General features: G+C 43.9%; 1 protein-coding gene across 1 annotated transcript in view; it reads right to left on the minus strand.

Moving 5' to 3' along the window:
* Positions 1–4,520: 4,520 nt before the first annotated feature.
* Positions 4,521–21,896, minus strand: part of LOC117677493 (nuclear receptor ROR-beta-like) — a 59,310-nt gene continuing 41,934 nt past the window's right edge. The window contains exons 4-10 of the mRNA XM_034437729.3: positions 20,136–20,549; positions 15,300–15,421; positions 13,033–13,165; positions 11,908–12,015; positions 9,523–9,633; positions 8,275–8,387; positions 4,521–5,980 (exon numbers count right to left, since the gene is read on the minus strand). Coding sequence (XP_034293620.2) covers positions 5,819–5,980; positions 8,275–8,387; positions 9,523–9,633; positions 11,908–12,015; positions 13,033–13,165; positions 15,300–15,421; positions 20,136–20,549 — 1,163 coding nt within the window. The 3' untranslated portion in view covers positions 4,521–5,818. The remainder of the gene's footprint in view (positions 5,981–8,274; positions 8,388–9,522; positions 9,634–11,907; positions 12,016–13,032; positions 13,166–15,299; positions 15,422–20,135; positions 20,550–21,896) is intronic.

Raw genomic sequence — 21,896 nt, forward strand, 5'->3', positions numbered from 1 at the left:
TTTTTTAAAGTTTTTTTCTGAAAAAGTCCTGTTTTTCTGCGCTGCTCCCTCTCCCTCCCCGCTTTTAAATAAACATTTAGGCTTTCCTGTTTCAAAGCAAATTGGCCCCCAATAGAAAGTATAGGACTGCTTTTCCTTTAAAAAAATAGAAATTACCATTTTACACAACAAAACATTCAATGCAAACAGAAGCTGTTTTTCACCCTAAGCCTAAAATTATTTTCTTGTCTGTACTTTAGTGAGTGTGTATGTGTGTGATGTATCCTTCCCCATGCCAATAAGCACTGCTGGCTGAGGACTATGGGCCCTGAAGTCAACATTTTTGCAGGGCAACAGGTTGGGAAGATCCACATAGAGTTTAATAAATGCACACTTATGGTACCGTATGTTTCATTCAGGAGGTCATCTAGTCCAACCCCCTGCTCACGCAGGAGACCTGTACTAGGGATTCGAACTGCTGAACTGCCGACCTTTCTGATTGACAAGCTCAGTGTCTTAGCCACTGAGCTACCTAGTCAGGCTGCATTCAAAACATAAAGCATAAAATCCAGGCTGCAGATGTATGGATTTTTCTGTTTGCACCAATATTCACAAGTATAAATATTTTATACCAATCAACCTTTTTTTTTTCTCTTCATACATAGTTGTGTGAGGGTTCTAGGGGTGATAAAATGCACATCTAAGCTTTCATTAAAAAAAAAAGAATTATATAGGTATATATGCATGTGTTTATGTAGTACTATATAGAAAGCATCACTTAGAAAGGAATGGCCCCATTGTATGGCCTGGAGATTCATGTCATCTTTATACTGTAAACTCCTGAAAAACTTTTTGCCCACTAAGTTTTCTTTCTTTGTAACCTGTTTTTTTTTTCAGGTCCATAGTGAGTCATGGGCTAGAAACAAAAATTATTTTTGCTTTCTAGAATTTGAGCAGATTTATTCCAGGAATCACGTTCCAGAAATGTACAGGTGTGTGTGTGGAGGTGCCAAGTTTCACACTCAGCAATTGTCTCCTACACTGTCGCCATTTTATTGCTCAGAAGCCGATTCTAGATTTTGGATGGTTAACAACTAAAAAAGGGATTTTCTATTCTACAAATCTCTACTTGTTTCAAACAATTTTGGTTGTTATGGTTTTCTGTTGTCAAATTCAGCAACTATACTTGAGCAAGAGGCTTGAAATAGTGATTTTAAGAGATGCACCCCAAATCATAGGCCTTCTAGTTCCCTGGGAAAGGGAATGATTATTAAATCAATCTCTTACACCAAAGTTGGGAAATTTGCCTCAATTCCTGCTTGTTGTTGATAGGCTCTAAAATACAGGACATTTGTTTCTGGTTAATTATTAGAGCCCACTGCATTTTGGTTGGAAACATTTAAGCCACAGACCAATGAGCTGAAACCAACTGTTACAAAGCAGGAAAAAAAATGAAAACTACCTCTGGATTTTAACCCCATAAAAGCTCCAATCTCATCATATGATAGAAACATGTAGATATGTTGGCACAGTACAACCAAACACATGCCAACTAATCAAAGAATACTCTTAAAAATTGTAACTGGGCATTTTGAAGTCAAGAGAAAAGTGCACACAGTTTTAAAAAAGTAAGAATCCCATTCGGGGCTGAGAGGAACCCCAAAACATACAGTTTGTTGCTAGCATAACATAAGCAATGATTTGTAAGGGGGGGAAAAAGAATGTTAAGAGTTTTTAATATATTTAGGTCACATGAGATTGTTCAGTATAACTTCTGGCCATGGTTCTGTTACCGTTCTTTCCTTTAAGAAAAAATAAAAGCTGCCATTTGACCCAAGAATAAATGACAAAAGTGCATTTTGCAAGCAATAGGAAAGTCAAACCTGCAATCTAAGAAGTCAAGCCACAATAAATTGGGAATCTGTCTTGCTGTAAACTGAAGCACTTCCTGTTGCTCTAAGTTGAAGTAAAGGGTGCTTTGTCTGTTTCAGGTAAGGATATTCCAGTGATGGGTTGCTACTGGTTCACACCAGATTGGGCGAACTGGTAGCAACGGTGGCAGGAGGCTCCGCCTACCCGCCCGGACGCTTCTGCGCATGCACAGAAGCGCTCCACGAGCACGAGCGAACCGGTAGCGACGGGATTTGGAACCCGCCTCTGGGGTATTCATGTCTACCGCCTACACCTGTGTTTCTAAACCTTATTAACTTGAAGATGTCTACTCTTCAATTCCCAGAATTCTATAGCCACTAGGGCTGGCTGGGGAATTCTGGGAGTTGAAGTCCACACATCTTCAAGTTGGTAAGGCTGAGAAACACTGAACTACACAAATAAAAGTCAGTGTTAAATTTCTTCTCCTAACCCACCACCAGAATGCTGCAGAGCCCCCATATTTATGCCTTCAAGAACCCATTGACCCCACTGTCTCAACCCACAGAAATAGAAACGGTGATTCATACCCTGCGTTTCAAAGATTCCCAGCATTTAGCTCACCAGCTTAAAAAGAAGAAGAGCAAATTAAATAATTATTTCGTTGAAAGGCAAAGCCCTTTGTTGCAGAGAAATCGTTGTGCAGCAGATGGAGAAGTTAAAAGGACAAACGAATTTAGAATCAAGGGAATGTAGAATTGATTTCAGCCTTGGGTAAAAACTAGAGAAGCAAAAGGCAAGATCCTGAATCGGATGAATAATTCAGAGAGTTCGGGGGAAATGGAGTATTTTCTGGAATTCTGAACGTCTAGACTTCCCATTTTCAAGCATCTGGGCAATGCAGCCATTACAAATAATCCTTTATTTACCACCATTTGTTTAGCGGCCTGTCAAAATTACAACGGCACTTAAAAAGTGATTTATGACCGTTTTCTCACATTTATCACCGCTGGAGCATCCCCATGGTCCCGCTTGGCAAGTGACTCATATTTATGATGGTTGCAGTGTCCCCGGGGTGATCAACTTTTGTGACCTTCTGACAAGCAAAGTCAGTCAAAGGGGAAGCCAGATTCACTAAACCACCGTGTTACTAACTTAACAACTGCAGTGATTCACTTAATAACTGTAACAATAAAGGTTGCAAAATGGGGGGCAAAGCTCACTTAACAACTGTCTCGCTTAGCAATGGAAATGTTGGGCTCCATTGTGTTTGTAAGTCCAGGACTATCTGTATGCCTTGCCTTGCTGAAGGTAGCTGAGGCAGGGGTGAAATGCTCCTGGTTCGGACCGGATCGCCGGATCCGGTAACGATGGTGGCGGCTGGTTCGGAGAACCGGTAACAAAAATCCCTGCGCCCCCCCCCCCCCACCATGCCCAGCTGAGCCACATGATCATCAGAGGCTTTTTTTTTTTACTTTTAAAAGCATTTTTTCTACCACCTCTTCCGACGAAAAAATGCTTTTAAAAGTAAAAAAAAAAGCCTCTGATGATCGCACGGCTCAGCTGGGATCGTCAGAGGCTTTTCAAAGCATTTTTTTCTGCAACCTCTTGGCCGAAGAGGTGGTTAAAAAAAATGCTTTGAAGTCTCTGACGATCCCAGCTGAGTTGCCTGATTGGCAGAGGCTTTTCAAAGCATTAAAAAAAATGCTTTGAAAAGTTTAAAAAAAAAAAAGTTGGCCACGCCGACCCAGTCACATTAGCCCCCCCCAAGCCACGCCCACCGAACCGGTAGTAACAAATTTTACATTTCACCCCTGAGCTGAGGGTCCATCCCATATGCATTCCAGAAGCATTGAGAGAACTGACGGAAAGATATATACCACTCTCTCCCTTGATTCCAGGTGGAAGGTATTGCTTACTTAAGGAGTTAAGAATTGATGGCCCTCCATAAACTGTAAAGCTACCACTGCCATAAACACCACCAAACAGGACCAACAGGATACGGGCAGTCCTTGACTTACAACCATTCATTTAGTGATCGTTTGAAGTTACAGCACTGAAAAAGAGACTTGTAAGTATAACCAGTCCTCACACTTACGACCATCACAGTGTTCCCATGGTCACGTGATCAAGATTTGGGCCCTTGGCAACCAGCATGTATTTATGACGGTTGCACTGGCCCAGGGTCACGTCATCCCAATTGGCTTCCGATAAAGTCAGTAGAGAAAGCTGGATTCGCTAAACAACTGCAGTGAGACATTTAACAACAAAAAATGGGTTATAAACTTGGGCACGATTCGGTTAACCACCGCCTTTGCTCAGCCACAAAAAAATCCTGGTCCCAATTGTGGTCGTGAGTCTGTCGTAAGTCTAGGACTATTTGCTTTGGCTGCTAGCAGCATCTGGAAGGTTACAGGTTTGCCATTAGTTTGAGGAAAGCAGCCATGCCGTTTAAGCTGGTTTTGGAGGTTCCGTTGAGTGTGAACAGGAGAAAAATAAACCACCTTGTAAAGCTGAGTTATTTGTCATCTGGTTGATTCTACAGCACGGGTCTCCAACCTTGGCCACTTTAAGCCTGGCGGACTTCAACTCCCAGCTTTGCTGGCTGGGGAATTCTGGGAGTTGAAGTCCGCCAGGCTTAAAGTGGCCAAGGTTGGAGACCCGTGTTCTACAGTATTGGGCAGGCCCAAAGCAAGGGCCTCTACATTTAGCTGCAGACCTGTTCATCACCCATGTGGTGAATCGATACCAAGCAAGGGCTTCTTCTAATGGGCTTCTGCACCTGAAACATTGAATGAAGCTTTCTTGGGTCCCCAAAGGATTATAACATGGAGAAAGAACAAACATAATATATCAATAAGCCTTGGCCGATAGAGATCCATTATTGTAGAACCGTATTTTTCAAACTTGGGAAGTTTTAAGATGTGCCAACTTCAACTTCCAGAAGCATGCTGGTTGGGGAATTGTGGGAGTTGAAGTCCGCGCGTCTTAAAACTTGCGTGTTTTAGAAAACTTGCTTTAGAAGCAATCGGATCATTCGTCATCTAGCTTGGCAGCCGGGTATGGTTTAGCAGCTCCAATATCCATCCTCCCCAGCTGGGCCAATCACTGAGGATAATGGGCGCCAAAGTCCAATGTCATCCAGAGGCCATCCGTGTTTTTCTTTAAACGGATGCTTTTCCAGTTACTTTGATAGCAGCAGTGTTTGTCGATGAAAAATACATCTTGATTTGCCATCGAACTTTACGCTTCTTTTTTTTAAGAGGGTCCAGCCCTCCAGCTGCCCCCAGAATTGGAAACACAATTAAATTAAAAATTCTCCTCCCCCACATATTCTTCCCACCACCACTTCTGTCCCATAATCTAGCAGGATTGTAATCCCTGTGTATGTGTGTATTTGTGTGTGTGTCTCTCTCTCTTCCCACAAATTTCCATCTTCACGTTGAACAAGTCCACAAGATCTGGTTTTCCTTCTGTACGTCCAGCGTCCTATCATTCGAACCATGCCAGTGCCGGGGAAAAAGCAGAAACCAGCAAAAATATACATATTTATCCACACAGTGGGCCTAAAGAGGCGTTTCTGGGTTGGGCATCAGCTGCCTGTAAGTCTCATGAGTTTGGGTGGATGTGTTCACATGCCAGGGCAGAGAAACGCGTTCCGCTGAAACATGCTTTTGAGGAAAGGATAGGAATACTTAACACTACTTAATGCAGGATCTTCTCTACCGAATAGCATTTCACATTCATTTCACCAGTATGCCCAAAGTCCGCTGGATCCTTAAAAAGGTGCAATTACATTCAACAGCGACTGCAGATCACTGCAGGTCAACTGCAAGAGGAGGAGGAGGAGGAGGAAAGCCAGGGTCACACAATCTTGTGGTTGACCCTTGATTTAAAATAAACCACAGGGTCAATTCTGCTTTCCCCCCATTCCAGAAGCCACAAAAAGTTTTGCCCTGCAAATTCTGCTTTAGCTCTCCTGAGGGTTGCTGTAATGGAGCTCCGAATTGAACACTTCTTTGTAGAGAGGAGGGAAATTTTTGGCCGTCTCCGGATGGACAAGGCGAAAAAGCTCCAGCTTATCTAAGTGAAGGCTGCAGATTGTCTTCATCAAGGGGAGCTTGGCAACCATCTGTGGGAAGGAAAAGGAGATGGGTTAGAGTAGGGACCTTGGAGGCCTTAATTAATTTAAAAAAACAAACAAAATCTGGAACTCCTGATTGAGAAGCAAAGCTACATGATAGAAATTTGGCTGTTTTTGAATGTTTTCCCTCCCTGAATCTCATGAAACTCCCATCAAGTTCTCGTTGAAATTCAGAATACAGTTGGGAAAAACTTGGGGTTAGATAGCAGGGCTCAAAGTGAGATCTACCAATTATGAAGGAATAGAGGGAGGAGACTGAATGTATACAGCTGCATATAAAGAAAAGCATAAAGAAAAAAGAAAAGGAAAAAATACAGGTAGTCCTCAACTTACAACCATTTTTAGTGACTGAAGTTACAATGACACTGCAAAAGTGACTCACAACCAGTCCTTGCAATTGTAACCATTGTAGCATCCCCACAATCACATGGTCAAAATTTTGGGTATTGGGCAACCAGGATGGATTTAGGACAATTGCTATGTCTTGGGCCATTTGTAACCTTCCCATCAGGTTCCAACAAATAAAGTCAATAGAGGAAATTGGATTTCCTTAACAACCATGTGATTTACTTAACAAATGCAGTAATTTGCTTAACAACCGTGGCAAATAAAGATTGTTTAGCAATAGAAATTCCGCCAGGCCGGGCTATCAATATAATGATTTTAAATTGGGTGTTTTAAATTTTTGGGGTTTTAAATCTGAGTCGAAATTATTTAATAATTTTAATTATTTTTAATTGATGTCTGTCTTTGTGCTTTTAATAGGCCGTACACCGCCCTGAGTCCTTCGGGAGGAGGATAGTATAGAAATAAAATTATTTATTTTTATTTTATTTATTTATCCCAGCTGTGATGGTAAATCGAGGACTGCTTGTGCAGTAGTCATTTAATAAGTATTATAATAGAACCTGCCTCCCCCCAACTGTTTACAACCCCATTTCAAAGTTATGGTCCTGCAGCGCTCTTGCAGTCATTCATCCTTATGGCCAAATGCAAAGATGCTGCAACATTCCCGCCTCTCTCTCCTCCCCATCTTGCATCTCCAGGACCCCAAAGGCCCTGGGCCTACTCCCCTGTTGGCCATTGCACGCTTATCTTTTGAAGAACTCCAGACCTCATGTTGGGGAAGGAAGTCAGGCCGTGTCTCCCTAGGACATGTGGCTGCCTCCTGGAAGCGGCCATCATTTTCATTGTACCTGTGATTTCTTGAAGGTGGGCCAAAATGATGTCCACTTCCATGAGGCCGCTGCATAACCAAAGGATGAATCACTCCATTTTGCTGCCTTAACACAATCTCCAAGGGCCGCCCTCACTCTGTGCTCTGCTTAAACCTCCCACATATTCATTTAACAGCCAAATTAGGGAGAGGAGGGGGTGGAGGTCATTAATTGAGGCCTTCTCACTTAATGGCATCACCACTTGTGACCATAATGGGCAGGGTCCATTACACTTGTGTCTCGTGGGCCACCTCAAGGATTAGCTGTAAAACACTTTCTATTGCATGCTGAAAAAGGACTAAGGAGACACCCCAGCCTTTAAAGGGTTAATTTAAAGAAATGGCCTTCTCTTTGTATGCCAGTCCATGACATCCGTCCCCAAGAGGGTCTGCAGGGAGGTGAAAAAAGTCGAGCTGATGGAGAAAAACATGCAATCAAGCCATGTAATGTGTCAACTCATGTAAAAAAGAGACAAGGTCCTGATTCCATGGTTGTGGCCACCATCTTGACTTTTTTGACCCTTCCTACAGACACACCTGTCTGCCTCCAAGGATACCCCATCCATTCCATCTATCCCTCGTTTCCCTGGGCTCAAGACTAAGCCAACATTTGGCCTAGTCAAACCAAACAGGGTAGTTTTGAGCTCCCTCGGTTTAATTTACTTTCTCATCAATAGTTATTGAATGTTTGGAAATCTTGGAATTAGCCCCAGTGCAGGGGTGAAATCCAGCAGGTTCTGGCAGGTTCTGGAGAACTGGTAGTGGAAATTTTGAGTAGTTCAGAGAACCAGCAAATACCACCTCTGGCTGGCCCTAGAGTGGGGTGGGAATGGGGATTTTGCAATATCCTTCCCCCAGGAGTGGGGAGGAAATGGGGATTTTGCACTATCCTTCCCCTGCCACGCCCACCAAGCCATGCCCACCAAGCCACACCACACAGCCACGCCCACAGAACCAGTAGTAAAAAAAATTGGATTTCACCACTGCCCTAGTGTGTATCAATATATTTCTGTTGTGTATTAGTCTGCCTCCTTCCCATTTTATTTCTTTAAAATGTTATATTTACCTTGGAAAGCCTGTCTTCGTTGGCATTTTTCTTTTGAATCTCATGCTGGAGAGCCATGTAGAATTTATCCTGGAGTTTTTGTACTTTTTTGGACTCAGAGAGCCAAGGCCGATCTGAAAAAGGACAACACATGTTGGTGTTTTTTTAGAATTGCAAAATTTTAGGGGAGGGGAAAAAAATCTGCTTTCGGTTATTTTCAGTTGTAACAAATATTCTGTGGAAAGCGTGGATGTGTTATGAGGTGAGGTTCATAAAGTGCACAAATGGCATTTAAGGCATAGTATGATTTGATTATTTTGATATATTTATATAACAAAAATATATTTAAATATAAGAAATATAGCTATAATCTAGCTATAATCCAGTTTGGCTGGTAAAACATGATTTATGGCTTATGGGGACGTGGAAACCCAACTATTGTGGCTTATTCAGAAAAAGAAAACATCATTAAAACCAACGTTTAAGCCCAGACTCTGTGAATATGTGTGTGAGAGAGAATAAGGGTACAAGTGTGAGCAGATGTTGCAGAGGACGTCAATAAGGCAGAGCACACATTAACTGTCCCCCAAGAAAAGTTACCCAACCTGATGCCCTTCACTTGAACTAAAATTACAATTGTTGATTCCAAGAAATCTTGAAGGATCTGGTGGAAATGGTCTACCAGACAAGTGGACAAGAGGTGGGTTTCAGCAGGTTCTGACCAGTTCTGGAGAACTGGTAGTGGAAATTTTGAGTAGTTCGGAGAACCAGTAGTAAAAATTCTGACTGGCCCCACCCCCGTCTATTCTCTGCCTCCCGAGTTCCAGCTGATCGAGAGGAAATGGGGATTTTGCAGTATCCTTCCCCTGGAGTGGGGTGGGAATGGAGATTTTACAGTATCCTTCCCCTGCCATGCCCACCAAGCCATGCCCACCAAGACATGCCACGCCCATCAAGCCACACCCACAGAATCGGTAGTAAAAAAATTTGAAACCCACAACTGAAGTGGACCATACATTATATAGCCGATCTTTAGGTCCAATAAACTCTGTGTTGTATTTCATCCTAATTAAATCTTTCTTTGCTGCAAACTCCACCACTTGTTGTACCAAGAACAACTACCCCTTGGAGCAATGCTTGTGCATTCTGTCATCGCTGGCTAAGAGGAATGAAATGTCGATGCTGCTAGATAAAGCAGCTATCGATTCATTTTGGATAGTGACAAGTGTTAATCCAGTGTTTCTCCCCCTTCTCCTTTTGATCACATACCTGGTGTGAACAGGACAACTGCAGTGAAGAGTGCTACTTCTTCATCAGACAGCTGCAGTCGGCAAAGATTCTTCCCCAGCTCAAAGATGGAGCTGATCAAGTCATCACAACCTAAGGGAACAAGGAGCCATTTATTTATTATTTATTTATTTATTTATTTACTTACTTACTTACTTACTTACTTACTTACTTACTTACTTACTTACTTACTTATTTATTTATTTATTTATTTATTTATTTATTTATTTATTTATTAGATTTCTATACCACCCTTCTCCTTCCGGACTCAGGGCGGTGAACAGCCAAGTATAAAACGTTCATACACAAAAGTTAAAATAGATTTAAAATAATTAAATAAAATTTGGCCCATAATTTAAAACATTTCAATTAAAATCAATATCAAATTTTAAAACCAACCAAAAATCAGGACAGCCCGGCTAACTGGAAAAAGTAGGTTTTAAGGGCCTACTTAAAACCTACTTTAGCTGGGATATGAACATGAAGTTGGATAATTTCATATTTTCAAATCAGTGCATTCACTATCACCTAATAGTTCTGCAGCACTGCAATTATTTTAAAGTCTGGAGAAGTATCTTTTCAGGTAGTCCATTTAATACTATGTTAAAGGACTGAGCTAGTTATACATTAAACTTTTTTCCGGTTTATTTATTTTAATCACTGGTTTTTCTCACAATAGAGCTATAATTATAACCAACTGACAGACTGATTCTCCATGCAGCTAACCAATGCCTCTTTCAAAACTGCTGGGGGGATTATCAATACACCTTCAGATAGAAAATTCCAAAACTACCTAAAGGCTTTGTGTTCCAATATCTCAGGGGCTGCCACAAAGAAGAGGGAGTCAAGCTATTCTCCAAAGCACCTGAGGGCAGGACAAGAAGCAATGGGTGGAAACTAATCAAGGAGAGAAGCAACCTAGAACTAAGGAGAAATTTCCTGACAGTTAGAACAATTAATCAGTGGAACAACTTGCCTTCAGAAGTTGTAAACCCTCCAACACTGGAAGTTTTTAAAAAGAGATTGGGCACTCATTTGGCTGAAATGGTATAGGATTTCCTGCCTAAGCAAGGGGTTGGACTAGAAGACCTCCAAGGTCCCTTCCAAGTCTGTTCTGTTCTGTTCTGCATAATGCAAAAGGAGGGAGGTCTTTTCCTGTCCTGGATCTCCCAACATTTACCTTCATTAAATGAGTCCTGTGGGTTTTATTGTCTTGAGAAGGGGAGGAAAACCTCTCTCATTTATTTCCTCAATCCATCATTTTATTTCCCTCTGGACTTGCCTCGATGCATAATTTTATGGTGGTCTAATTTATCCGCCTGTTCTTTTAATTGTTGCAACATTTCTTCCAATTGCTTGAAAGAAATAGTTGCTTTGATTCTACAGCCTTTCCAATTCTATTATTCCAATTCTATTGAGTACATGATTGTACGTACTCAAACTTGCACGCGCATACCTATAGTGAGAAAGAGCACACATAGAAGCAATCAGAAAATTATGAAAGGTGCTCATTCATAGAATACATACTATATATGTATTCTATCTGAACAAGAAGCCATGGGTGGAAACTAATCAAGGAGAGAAGCAATTTAGAACTAAGGAGAAATTTCCTGACAGTTAGAACAATTAATCAGTGGAACAACTTGCCTAGAGAAGTTGTGAATGCTCCAACAGTGGAAGTTTCTAAGAAGATGTTGGATAAACATTTGTCTGAAGTGGTATAGGGTTTCCTGCCTAAGCAGGGGGTTGGACTAGAAGTCCTCCAAGGTCCCTTCCCACTCTGTTATTCTATTCTATTCTATATCCTGGTTACTGAATAAAATCATAAACATCAAAAAGTAAAGGTTTGCACAAAGTGCTAAAACCATGCAAAAACTAACTGGTTAACCTAGCCAAACTTAGCATGTTCTGTTAATGCAACAGCTGGGTCTTTAATTTGGATGTCTGCAGGGAGGGGGAGTCAAGAACATCAATATGGTAGCCACAACTGTACAATCAAGGCTGTACTCACTTTTATGTGCATCTTTTTTTACATAAAAAACAGATGGGTTTCAATTGCACAGCTGCCATATTGACTGTTTTCATGCCTCCTGCGGACATCCTGTGGTGTGTGAGCACAGCCAATATATTATATATAGTGTAATTACCCAGCAGATTTGTATAAACATAATGAATATATCAGCTGTTCCATGAATTTCTCTTTCTCCCCCACTCAAATTTCCACCCTTCTTAATGGTAAACCTAATTCCTCTCATTCTAGCCAGCAAGAAGTTAGGATCGCAATACATGATTGTACCAAGATGGCCACCAATCCACTCAGAATGTCTCATTTGCATCTTCAGAAGGGCACCTCCTCTGCTTTCTTACCGAGTGACTTAAACATCTGCATCCCGCCATATTTTCCGGCAAAAAGTACGGTGTTGTTCAATGGGTTGAAGGCCCGCGTCATTCGGATGAGGAGAATCTCTAGACAACCTGGTGAAAACCAAGGGTAGCAAAAAAGGGAGGGAGGGAGGGAGGGAGGGAGGGAGGGAGGGAGGAAGGAAGGAAGGAAGGAAGGAAGGAAGGAAGGAAGGAAGGAAGGAAGGAAGGAAGGAAGGAAGGAAGGAAGGATATTTCCATAGTTGCAAGAAGAAGAATAAGGAAAAAGGAAGGGTGGGGGAAGTAGAGAAAAGGAAGTCCACCCACAAAGTCCACATGTAACAATTCCATGTTATTAATTAATAATAACAGTACATGTAATTAAAAATGTGGAAAGGTGAAGAATTGAAGCCAGAAGAAGGGAGTGGATGGAGCAGAAGATAAAGCCAACAAAAAGGGAGAAAAGGAGAAGGAGGAGGTTAGAGGTATCTTAGACTTAGATTAGCTACTTCAAGCGATGAAGTAGTAAATTTCAGCAGTAAGTAGCATGGGGCAAAGGTGTCTCCAACCCCCATTTCTGCTGCCTTTCCTTGACAATTTGAACCCCCTGCCTACCCAGTAACGAGATGCTCCCAAGGTTTTATCAAAAACGTCTATCAGGATTGATTTGTCCAATCACATGTGTCCTTGGAGAAGAAACAGAACGGAAGCTTCTTTCTACTAATGATCTGATCTACTTCTCCTCCTCCACAGAGATTAGGGTTTCACTCACATGGGCATGACCCCATTTTGACTTTTTTTTATGCCCCACAAAATGCCCGTTTACACTCTACCCCCTGTTTCTTTCATTTCTTGAACAACAACTAAATCAGGGTTTCCAACCTTGACAGCTTTAAGACGTGTGGTCTTCCAACTCCCAGAATTTCCCAGCCAGCATGTCTTAACGTTGCCAAGGTTGAGATGTCCATGCATCTTAAGGTTGGGAAATCCTGATCTAAACAAACCTTAACCCCAAAATCCAAACTAGGGTTTCCGATCTTGGCAATTCTAGGAGTTGGAAGTCCATGCGTCTTAAAGTTGTCAAGGTTTGGCAAACCCTGATCTAAACAAATCTAACCCCAACTCTCTTACCTGCTTTGAGAAGAATGATTTGGTCATTCTGGCACAGCTCCATGAAGCCATCAATGCGCTTAGCAAACTCCACGATGTACTGGATGGCATTGGAGATCTGGACGGCACACTCTTGCCACATCACCTCGCAGTTCTGCAGAGCAACAGATGGAGAAATGTCCATTAACATGAACAGTGTTGAATGCTTGATGATATGCAAGGGATTATATGCACACGGCCCTCATTCACAATCCTTCTGAGCCCCAAGGCTGAGATGAACCTCCATCTTGGCACCAGCCTAATGTTGGGGCAAGTAATGGCCAGATCGAAGAGATCTAATAGTGCTTTCCATTAGAAAATGGAACATACCATCAGCATCAGGGGTGGGCTGCTGGGGGTTCGCAGGGGTTCGGGAAAACCTTTAGCTAAGATTCTGTGCAGTTCAGAGAACCCCCAAATCCCACTCCTGACTGGCCCCGCCCACCCCTCCCCTCCCCTCCCAAGAGCGGCCCGTTTTGGATGCAGGTAAGTGCAGGGCGTGCGCGGAGGCTTGGGGAGGGCGAAAAACGGGCCTACTGGAAGTTCAGCAAGGCTGGAAATGGGCCCGTTTCTGGCCTCCAGAGGGCCTCTGGAGCTTGGGGAGGCTGTTTTCGCCCTCCTGGAGGCTCGAGGAAAGCCTCCGGAGCCTGGGGAGGGCAAAAACACACCCTCTGCCATGGTGCAGGAGGCCGACTAGGCCACACCCACCATGGCCACATCCACTCAGCAACCAGGCAGAGAACCCCTTGCTAAAATTTTTGAAGCCCACCCCTGACCAGCATGTATGGGAGAGAGACATCAAAAAAGTCAAAGAGATGGCCACCACCACATGGTTGAAGCCCTGTCCTTTCTGTGCCTGTGATGCATAGAAAAGGGGTAGGACATCCATTGCACAGCTGTGACCACCATTTTGACTTTTTTTGGCCACTCAAAAATGCCTTCAGAATAAGCCCTCCTCTATGAAAGCATCCTGATTTGCCAGGAGGAGAAGCCTGAGGGAGGTTGGTGATCTGTAGCCCTCCAAGTAGCTGGCCCACCTCCTTTCTGGCTTTAGACCTCTATGGCTCTTTTGTTGGCTAAGTAACGTTTCTCAAACTTGACCATTCCCAGGAGTGTGGACTTTAAATGCCAGAATTCCGCAGGCAGCAAGGCTACGGATGAGAATTCTGGGAGTTGAAGTCCACGTATCTGGTAGTCCTGATGGTTGGGGAGCACTGGCATTAGGACCTCCTTGGCCACTGAGGCCTTTTTTTTTAGCAATGGGAATGTTGACCTGTTGAAAGACCTTCCTATTTGTAATTTTTAAAAACCCTATTGATTTATTAAATTTATAAGACAAAATAATTGTTCTAGTTTTGACTCTCTCTCTGTCTTTCCAATCTCTTCCGCTTGGGATAATATTGCTGTTGTTGCTTCTCTAAAATCTATCGTTCAGAAAGGCAATATCATGCTTTCCTTGAGTATGTTAGAAAAGCCCATTGTTTGGAGAGGGGCAGGACGAAGAACTCACAGTCACAGTTATTATTAACAGTTGTTAATAATGGCAGCTAAGTCTAGAACCGTGATGGCGAACCTATGGCACGCGTGCCACAGGTGGCACACGGAGCCATATTGGTGGGCATGCGAGCGTTGCCCTAGCTCGGGTCCAGCACGCATGCACACGCCAGCCAGCTAATTTTCGGGCCTTCCGGGCCCACTGGAAGTCGGGAAACTGGCTGTTTCTGGCCTCTGGGGGGGAGGGGGAGGCCATTTTTGCCCTCCCCAGGCTCCTAGAAAGCCTCTGGAGCCTGGGGAGGGCGAAAAACGGGCCATCCGGTCCCACTGGAAGTTGGGAAACAGGTCGTTTCCGGCTTCCAGAGGGCCTCCGGGGGGAGGGAGGAGGTCGTTTTCACCCTTCCCAGGCTCTAAGAAAGAAATTATGGGTGTGGGAGCACGTGTGTGTGACCCCCCCGCGCTCCCCCCACTTTTGGCACGCAACGGCAAAAAGGTTAGCCATCACTGGTGTAGAAGCACTATACCTTAGTACAGACAATCCATTAGGTATGTTTTCTCCAACCTGATTTTGTGACACTTCTGCTGTTCCCTGTTCCACTAGCACAGGAGTGGGCAACTATGGCCCCTTTAGGACCTGTGGACTTCAGCTCCCAGAATTCCTGAGCCAGGTTGTAAAGGTACCATAGTTGCCCACCTCTGCACTAGTAGCTCAGATTAAGAGGGATTCCTAACCTAATCTTGCAGGAGATACTTACCGTGTTCTGCATGGTCCTTATCTCCTCCTGAGAGTAGAGCGCCCAGGCGAACCGCTGCAGCTCCTCGCTGGTGTACTGCAATGTCTCAAGGTGCGACTTCACCACATTCTGGGCTAGGCGCTCTGGCAATACAACATACAAAGACTCTTAAGCATTGTGCTCATTGTCGCCAAACTGGGAAATTATTTGGCAGCTCTGACTGTCTCACAAGGGCCATACATAAATCACAGTGCTGTTAAGACTGTTGTTTGAGAAAAGACAGCCTCCTGGTTTTGCATTGATCGATTCTTTGCATTGACTGATTCACCAATTCATATTGATTCATTCATTGTTTTGGGATTCTTTTATGAATGGATTTAGATGAGTATCTTAGCCAACCCAAAAGAAATATCCTAAAACTGAACATGAAATAAAAAAATATATAAATATAAAGCCAGTTTGGTCTAGTGGCTAAGGCACCAGGCTAGAAAGCAGGAAACCATGAGTTCAAGACTTGCCTTAGCTACAATAGCCAGCTGGGTGACTTTGGGCCAGTCAATCTCTCTCAGCCCAACCCCATCTCACAGGGTTGTTGTTGTGTGGAAATAGGAAGATGTGTTAGATATGTTTGCCACCTTGACCTCATCTTTTGATTACAGTGTTGTGGTCCGCCAGCAGCCTGCGGACCTGGCAATGGAGTCGGACAGTGAGGAGGCTGGGGAGGACAATGGGCCAGTCCTGGAGTCAGGGGAAGGCCTGGACAAGGGCTCTGTGTCGGAGGCAGAGATGGGGCAGGACCATCTGGGAAAAATGCACAAACTCCGGAGCCTCCAGAGGCGGATAGCAGAGAGGCAGAGGAACAGGAGGAGCCTGTTTCTAGTGCACGCATGCGAAGAGCTGCCAGAAGGCAAGAGCAGCTGAAGAAAAAAGGACAACTCAGGAGTAAGGCCAGAAGATGATTGGCCACTCCCATAAGCCTTAAAAGAGCAGCAACGAACCGTTGGGTTCTTTGTAGAAAAGCAACCTTGATTCTAGTGCTTCTTGTCAGCGTCTCTTGAACTTTGTGGGGTTTTTGTCAAGAAAAGCCTTTGGCAGGCTGCCAAAAACATCAAAGGTTGGTGATAAGGCCAGACGGACTGGTTATTAAGAATTTTGTTTTGGACTAAGCTGAGGATGAATTACTTCTCAGCTGTTTTAATAAAATAAGTTTGTTGAGGACTGAATTGTGTTTGGTAATCACTACTTGGGCCTTGGTCACAACATACAGTATCTAACCGTTATGAGTCAGAAAGTCAGAAAGCAACATTTTAGTAGGTTTAAACTCCAACATCTATCCAGCATAACCCATCCCGATATGTCATGTCATGTCATGTCATAAACTCAGAAGCACAAAATATTTGGCACCTCTGCATGCCAAGTATCGAATGTGGGGAAACAGAGAATGAAGGGGTGGGCGATGGGGCCAGGAATGATCCCACTAATCACTGCATGATAATTGCTTACAGTTACATGACTGAGTGACTGAGTACGCTTAGATACTGCAATTAAAAGTTGAGCTGATGTTAAACACCAAAACAAGATAAATGGATTAGGCAGAAGTCAAGGAGAACATAAGGTCAGTTAGTAGCATTAGCTATGCTGATTAGCTCCATCTTCAGGATGTTTCACAAATGTCTTTCCCATCAGGTATAATGGTGGAAGATCTCAGGAATTAAATTCAAGATCTCTGCTCCCAAGGCATTTGTTCCAAATCAGGCCATTGACTATCTTTTGGGGATACTGCATTGGTCTCCTCAGATTCAGAGGTAGTGAGGCTTGATCCAGAAGATCCGGTAAGGTGATCAACTACAGCAGGTAACGTGTTTCCCCGAAAATAAGACCCTGTCTTATATTTTTTTGAACCCTGAAATAAGCGCTTGGCCTTATTTTCGGGGAGGTCTTATTATTTTGAGGCATGTGGAACAAGATGGGGCTCCTCTTGCCATTTTACCTGATTTCCAGCTCTGCGTTTAAATATTTTTGGGGAGGGCTTATTTTTGGGGGGGAGGCTTATTTTAGTGCATGCGCTCAAAAGCCCGATTGGGCTTATTATCAGGGGATGTCTTATTTTGGGGGAAAAAAGGGTAGGAGAGAGGCGTCTCAACCTTTGCAACTTGACGATGTGTGGACTTCAACTACCAGAATTTCCCAGCCAGCCGTGGTTGGCTGGGGAATTCTGGGAATTGAAGTCCACACATCTTCAAACTGCCAAGGTTCCTGAAATTCTGTTTCTGAAAGATCACCCAGCTGGAGGGCACATTGGAAACTCTGAAGGGCTTAGCCAAGAGACCAACTTTAAAAGGATTTAGAGCTGACTTTAGGAAAGCCATTAAGGAGGGATTTGCAGAAGAGATCACACAGTCCAGAGACAGAAGCGAGTGTGAGAGAGAAAGTTAAAAATAACTCTGCTTGATTCGGTATAAAATGGGACAGAGGGGAACTTAAGATACAACAATGAAGTCGCATTCTGGAATCCCAGCTTATCTGTTTGTTCACTTTGCCTATCTCCAAGGCCTGATATGCATGCCACGCTTTCTTTCTTTCTCTTTCTTTCTTTCTTTCTTTTTCTTTCTTTCTTTCTCTTTCTTCTTTCTTTCTCTTTCTCTCTCTCTCTCTCTCTCTTTCTCTTTCTTTCTTTCTTTTTCTTCCTTCCTTCCTTCCTGTCTTTCTTTTTGACTTGTATGCTGCCCAACTCGCTTAGGTGTTAGATATTACAACACCCACTGGCAGTTGGCATCTTCATTGTAAGAACCACCTGTACCAACCTCGACTCTGTGTTCCTGGATTTGTTATTCTGTTTGCATCCTGAGCCTCAGAAATTTCACTCTGGGTCAGTTGATCAATCTTCTGGACCAGGGGTCTCCAACCGTGGCAACTTTAAGACTTGTGGACTTCAACTCCCAGAGTTGAAGTCCACAAGTCTTAAAGTTGTCACGGTTGGAGACCCCTGTTCTGGACAACTTGAACTATTGGGGACTATAATTACCCATGCTCTGTTTCGGGATTTCGACGTCACTCTCTCAGGCAAGACCACAAGCTCTTTGTAAATGTTGCAGGAACATGCATGCAGTTCCACCCACCAACTCTCTGCCGGTTGTGTGTATGGGTACTCCTTGCTTAATGACCAGCTGCTTAAGAGACTGTTTGAAGTTACGCTGGACTTCACCAGAGCTACCTAAGACTTGCTTCCAGAATTCCAATGGCCATGCGTCTCCCCTCCCCCAATGGTCATGCGATCGCATTTCAGGCACTTGGCAACTGGCTCAACTTTATGGCCAGTTGCAGTGTTGTAGACGTTTGACTGCGATTTTTGGCGGGCTTTGCTGATTTCCAGTATTTACTTCTAGTTTCTGGCAAAAAAACACCCATTGAGTACAATGGGTTTGTTTAATGAGCACAGTGTTCTCTTAAGAAACCACCACATTTGTTTGCTTATGAAAGTGTTTGCTTCACAACTGCCACAAAAGGGTCATAAAATTGGGCGCGGCCATGTGGTGACCTGCTTAACGACTGCCATGACTTCTGACTGTAATTCCAGGTTCACTTATGGTCAATTATGGTCAGACATTGGGGGCCACCTGTAATGACTTCTTACGCTTGAGTAAGCTACTTGCAACCAGTTCAATGCAAACGCAATCAGCCTAAAACTGGACAGTTCAGAGATTATATTTAATTCTTTGGTGATCTGGCCTTAGTGAGCAGGTCAATATATATATTTTTTTAAAAAATTTGATTTATATGCCGCCCTCCTCCGGAGACTCAGGGCGGCTTACAGTGCATTAAGCAATAGCCTTCATACTTTTGTATATTTATACGAAGTCAGCTTATTGACCCCACAAACTGGGTCCTCAATTTACCTACCTTAGAAAGGATGGAAGGCTGAGTCTGGTGAGATTCAAACTTACAGTAATTGCAGACAGCTGGTGTTAATCACAATGCTATTAGTCTGCTGAGCCACCAGGCCCTTGCCTGTGCAATGAACATTGCAATGTTGCAATGAAGCAACGTGGTTAGTTTAGGAAATATTCTGTGTGTCAGCCGAATCTCCAGCATGGGCTTCGACTCTGCAGCATGCTTGCTGTTGACTGCCATAGTAACGGGGGGGGGGGGGGGGGGGGCATGGCATTTGGGTTGGGGAAGTGAGCTAGTGCGGTGAAGTCCCATGTGAACTGAAGAGGACTCCAGATGGGTGAAATACCTGAAGATGAGCCTCATCATACTGGATGTTGATTGGACCCTCAGCACTGGGCCCTGGTGGGGAGGGATTTGGGGAAAATTTCAATCTGTAATCAATCGCACGTTTTGAATCAGATCTTGCCTTGCTTTCGCTGCCATCATTTCAAACTCAGTAAAAGTACCTCTTTTCTATCTCAATGCAGTTGAGGGTTTTCTTTTTGGGGGTTTTGAACGGAGGCAGGCCTGACGCTGTGGTTGTTTTGTTTTTAAACTGTTCGCTCCATTTGATAGCATAGAAAATGGTTTTTAGATATTTCCCATCTTAAAATGCAAGAAATTTGGACCACTGACTTCTAGCAAATATAGTCAGAGAGTGCTCTGGAGTCTTTTTCCTGACAGTTGGAACAATTAATCAGTGGCTTTTGGGTTATTTCCAGTTCTTGTGCTGCAGAGAGCTTAACTCTTTTTAAACTGTTAAACAATCAGGACTAGAAGCATGCATGAACACAGAGAGGGAAACAGGTGCTGATACAGCATGGATAACACTGGCAGCCTCTATAATGGCTAGTAGTGGCCTTTGTCTCTCCTCTTATGTGCTGGAAGAGATCTGGCTGCCACAAGCAGAGAGAGTATTATACTAACCCATTTCCATCACTGAAATGTCCGAAGTCAACGCGTTGCTTTCAAGGGGGCCATGAGGAAAGAGGCTAGGTTCCAGCATGAGCTCGTAGATGGACTCCTGTTTAATGAACTTGGTGTCACTGACGTCAATGCTGGACTGGTCGGGCGATGGCTGCGCTGAGGTCAGGAGATCCAGGTTGTAGTAGCTGCTGTTCCCGTCGGGGCTCAGGGGAAAATCAAAGAGGAAGCTGTCCGACAACATGGAGATGTCATCCAGGTCAGAGAGTCCGCTGCTCACGCTGGTGGTGTAGACCCTTGACAAGGTCTCTGGGTCCTCCTTGGTTCCCACGCTTTGTTCTTGGCTTTGTTGGTGTTTCTGGACCTCGGCATAGAGGCTGTCCCGCTGCTTCTTCGACATGCGGCCAAACTTTACTGCTGCAAGCCGATTACGGCAAAACAAAGAGAGCAAAACCAAGCGTGAGGATAGCAATAGCATTTAGACTTATATACCACTTTACAGAGCCACAGTGGCTAGAATGCAGTACTGCAGGCTACTTCTGCTGATTGCCGGCTGCCTGCAATTTGGCAGTTCGAATCTCACCAGGCTCAAGTTTGACTCAGCCTTCTATCCTTCCGAGGTCGGTAAAATGAGGACCCAGATTGTTGGGGGCAATATGGTGATTCTGTAAACTGTTTAGAGACAGCTGTAAAGCACTGTGAAGCAGTATATAACTCTAAGTGCTATTGCTATTACAACCCTCTCTAAGTGGTTTACAGAGTCAGCATATTGCCCCCAACAATCTGGGTCTGCATTTTACCAACCTTGGAAGGATGGAAGCAGGGGTGAAATCCAGCAGGTTCTGACAGGTTCTGGAGAACCAGTAGTGAAAATTTTGAGTAGTTCGAAGAACCGGCAAATGCCACCTCTGGCTGGCCCTAGAGTGGGGTGGTGCGGGAAGGGAGATTTTGCAATATCCTTCCTCCAGGAGTGGGGAGGGAATGAGAATTTTGCAGTATCCTTCCCCTGCCACACCCACCAACCCACACCCACCAACCCACGCCCACAGAACCGGTAGTAAAAAAAAATGGATTTCACCATTGGATGGAAGGCTGAATCAACCCTGAGCTGGTGAGAACCGAACTGATGGCAGTTGGCAGAATTAGCTGCAATGCAGCAGTCTAATCACTATGCCACCACGGATGAAGACTGTTGAGCTTCCCTAAAGAGATAGAATAGTGATGGTGAACCTAGGACATGTGCGTCAAAGGGGACGCCCCACAATGGTTTTGGTGATACTTTAGCGCTTGCTTAATGACAACCGCAAAAAGGGCCATTAAAAACAGGTTAGTCCTGTGGGTGACTTGCTTTACGACTATCACGACTTACGACCATAATGAGTAGGCTTCATTATGTTCGTAAATCTAGGCCTACAGGTAGTCCTCGATTTACAACAATTTATTTAGTGACCGTTCAAAGTTACAACAGTACTGAAAAAAGTGACGGCCGCTACCTGTACTGGCACAACATGATGAATCTGCAACTGCAATATTTCCTTTTGGCCAGAGGTGGCACTGCAGCACAGAAAAATTAGAACTTCCTTCTTTCACTGCCTAAACTCTCCTGGACCTCTGATTAACAACAGAGTTGGAAGGGACCTTGGAGGTCTTCTAGTCAGGGGTGGGTTCTAAAATTTTTTACTACTGGTTCTGTGGGCGTGGCTTATTTTGTGGACATGGCTTGATGGTCATGTGACAATTATTTAGGATTCAGCAGAGGTACTG

The sequence above is a fragment of the Pantherophis guttatus genome, chromosome 1, assembly GCF_059756535.1.
Source record: "Pantherophis guttatus breed Tessera chromosome 1, ASM5975653v1, whole genome shotgun sequence".
Classification (NCBI taxonomy): domain Eukaryota; kingdom Metazoa; phylum Chordata; class Lepidosauria; order Squamata; family Colubridae; genus Pantherophis; species Pantherophis guttatus.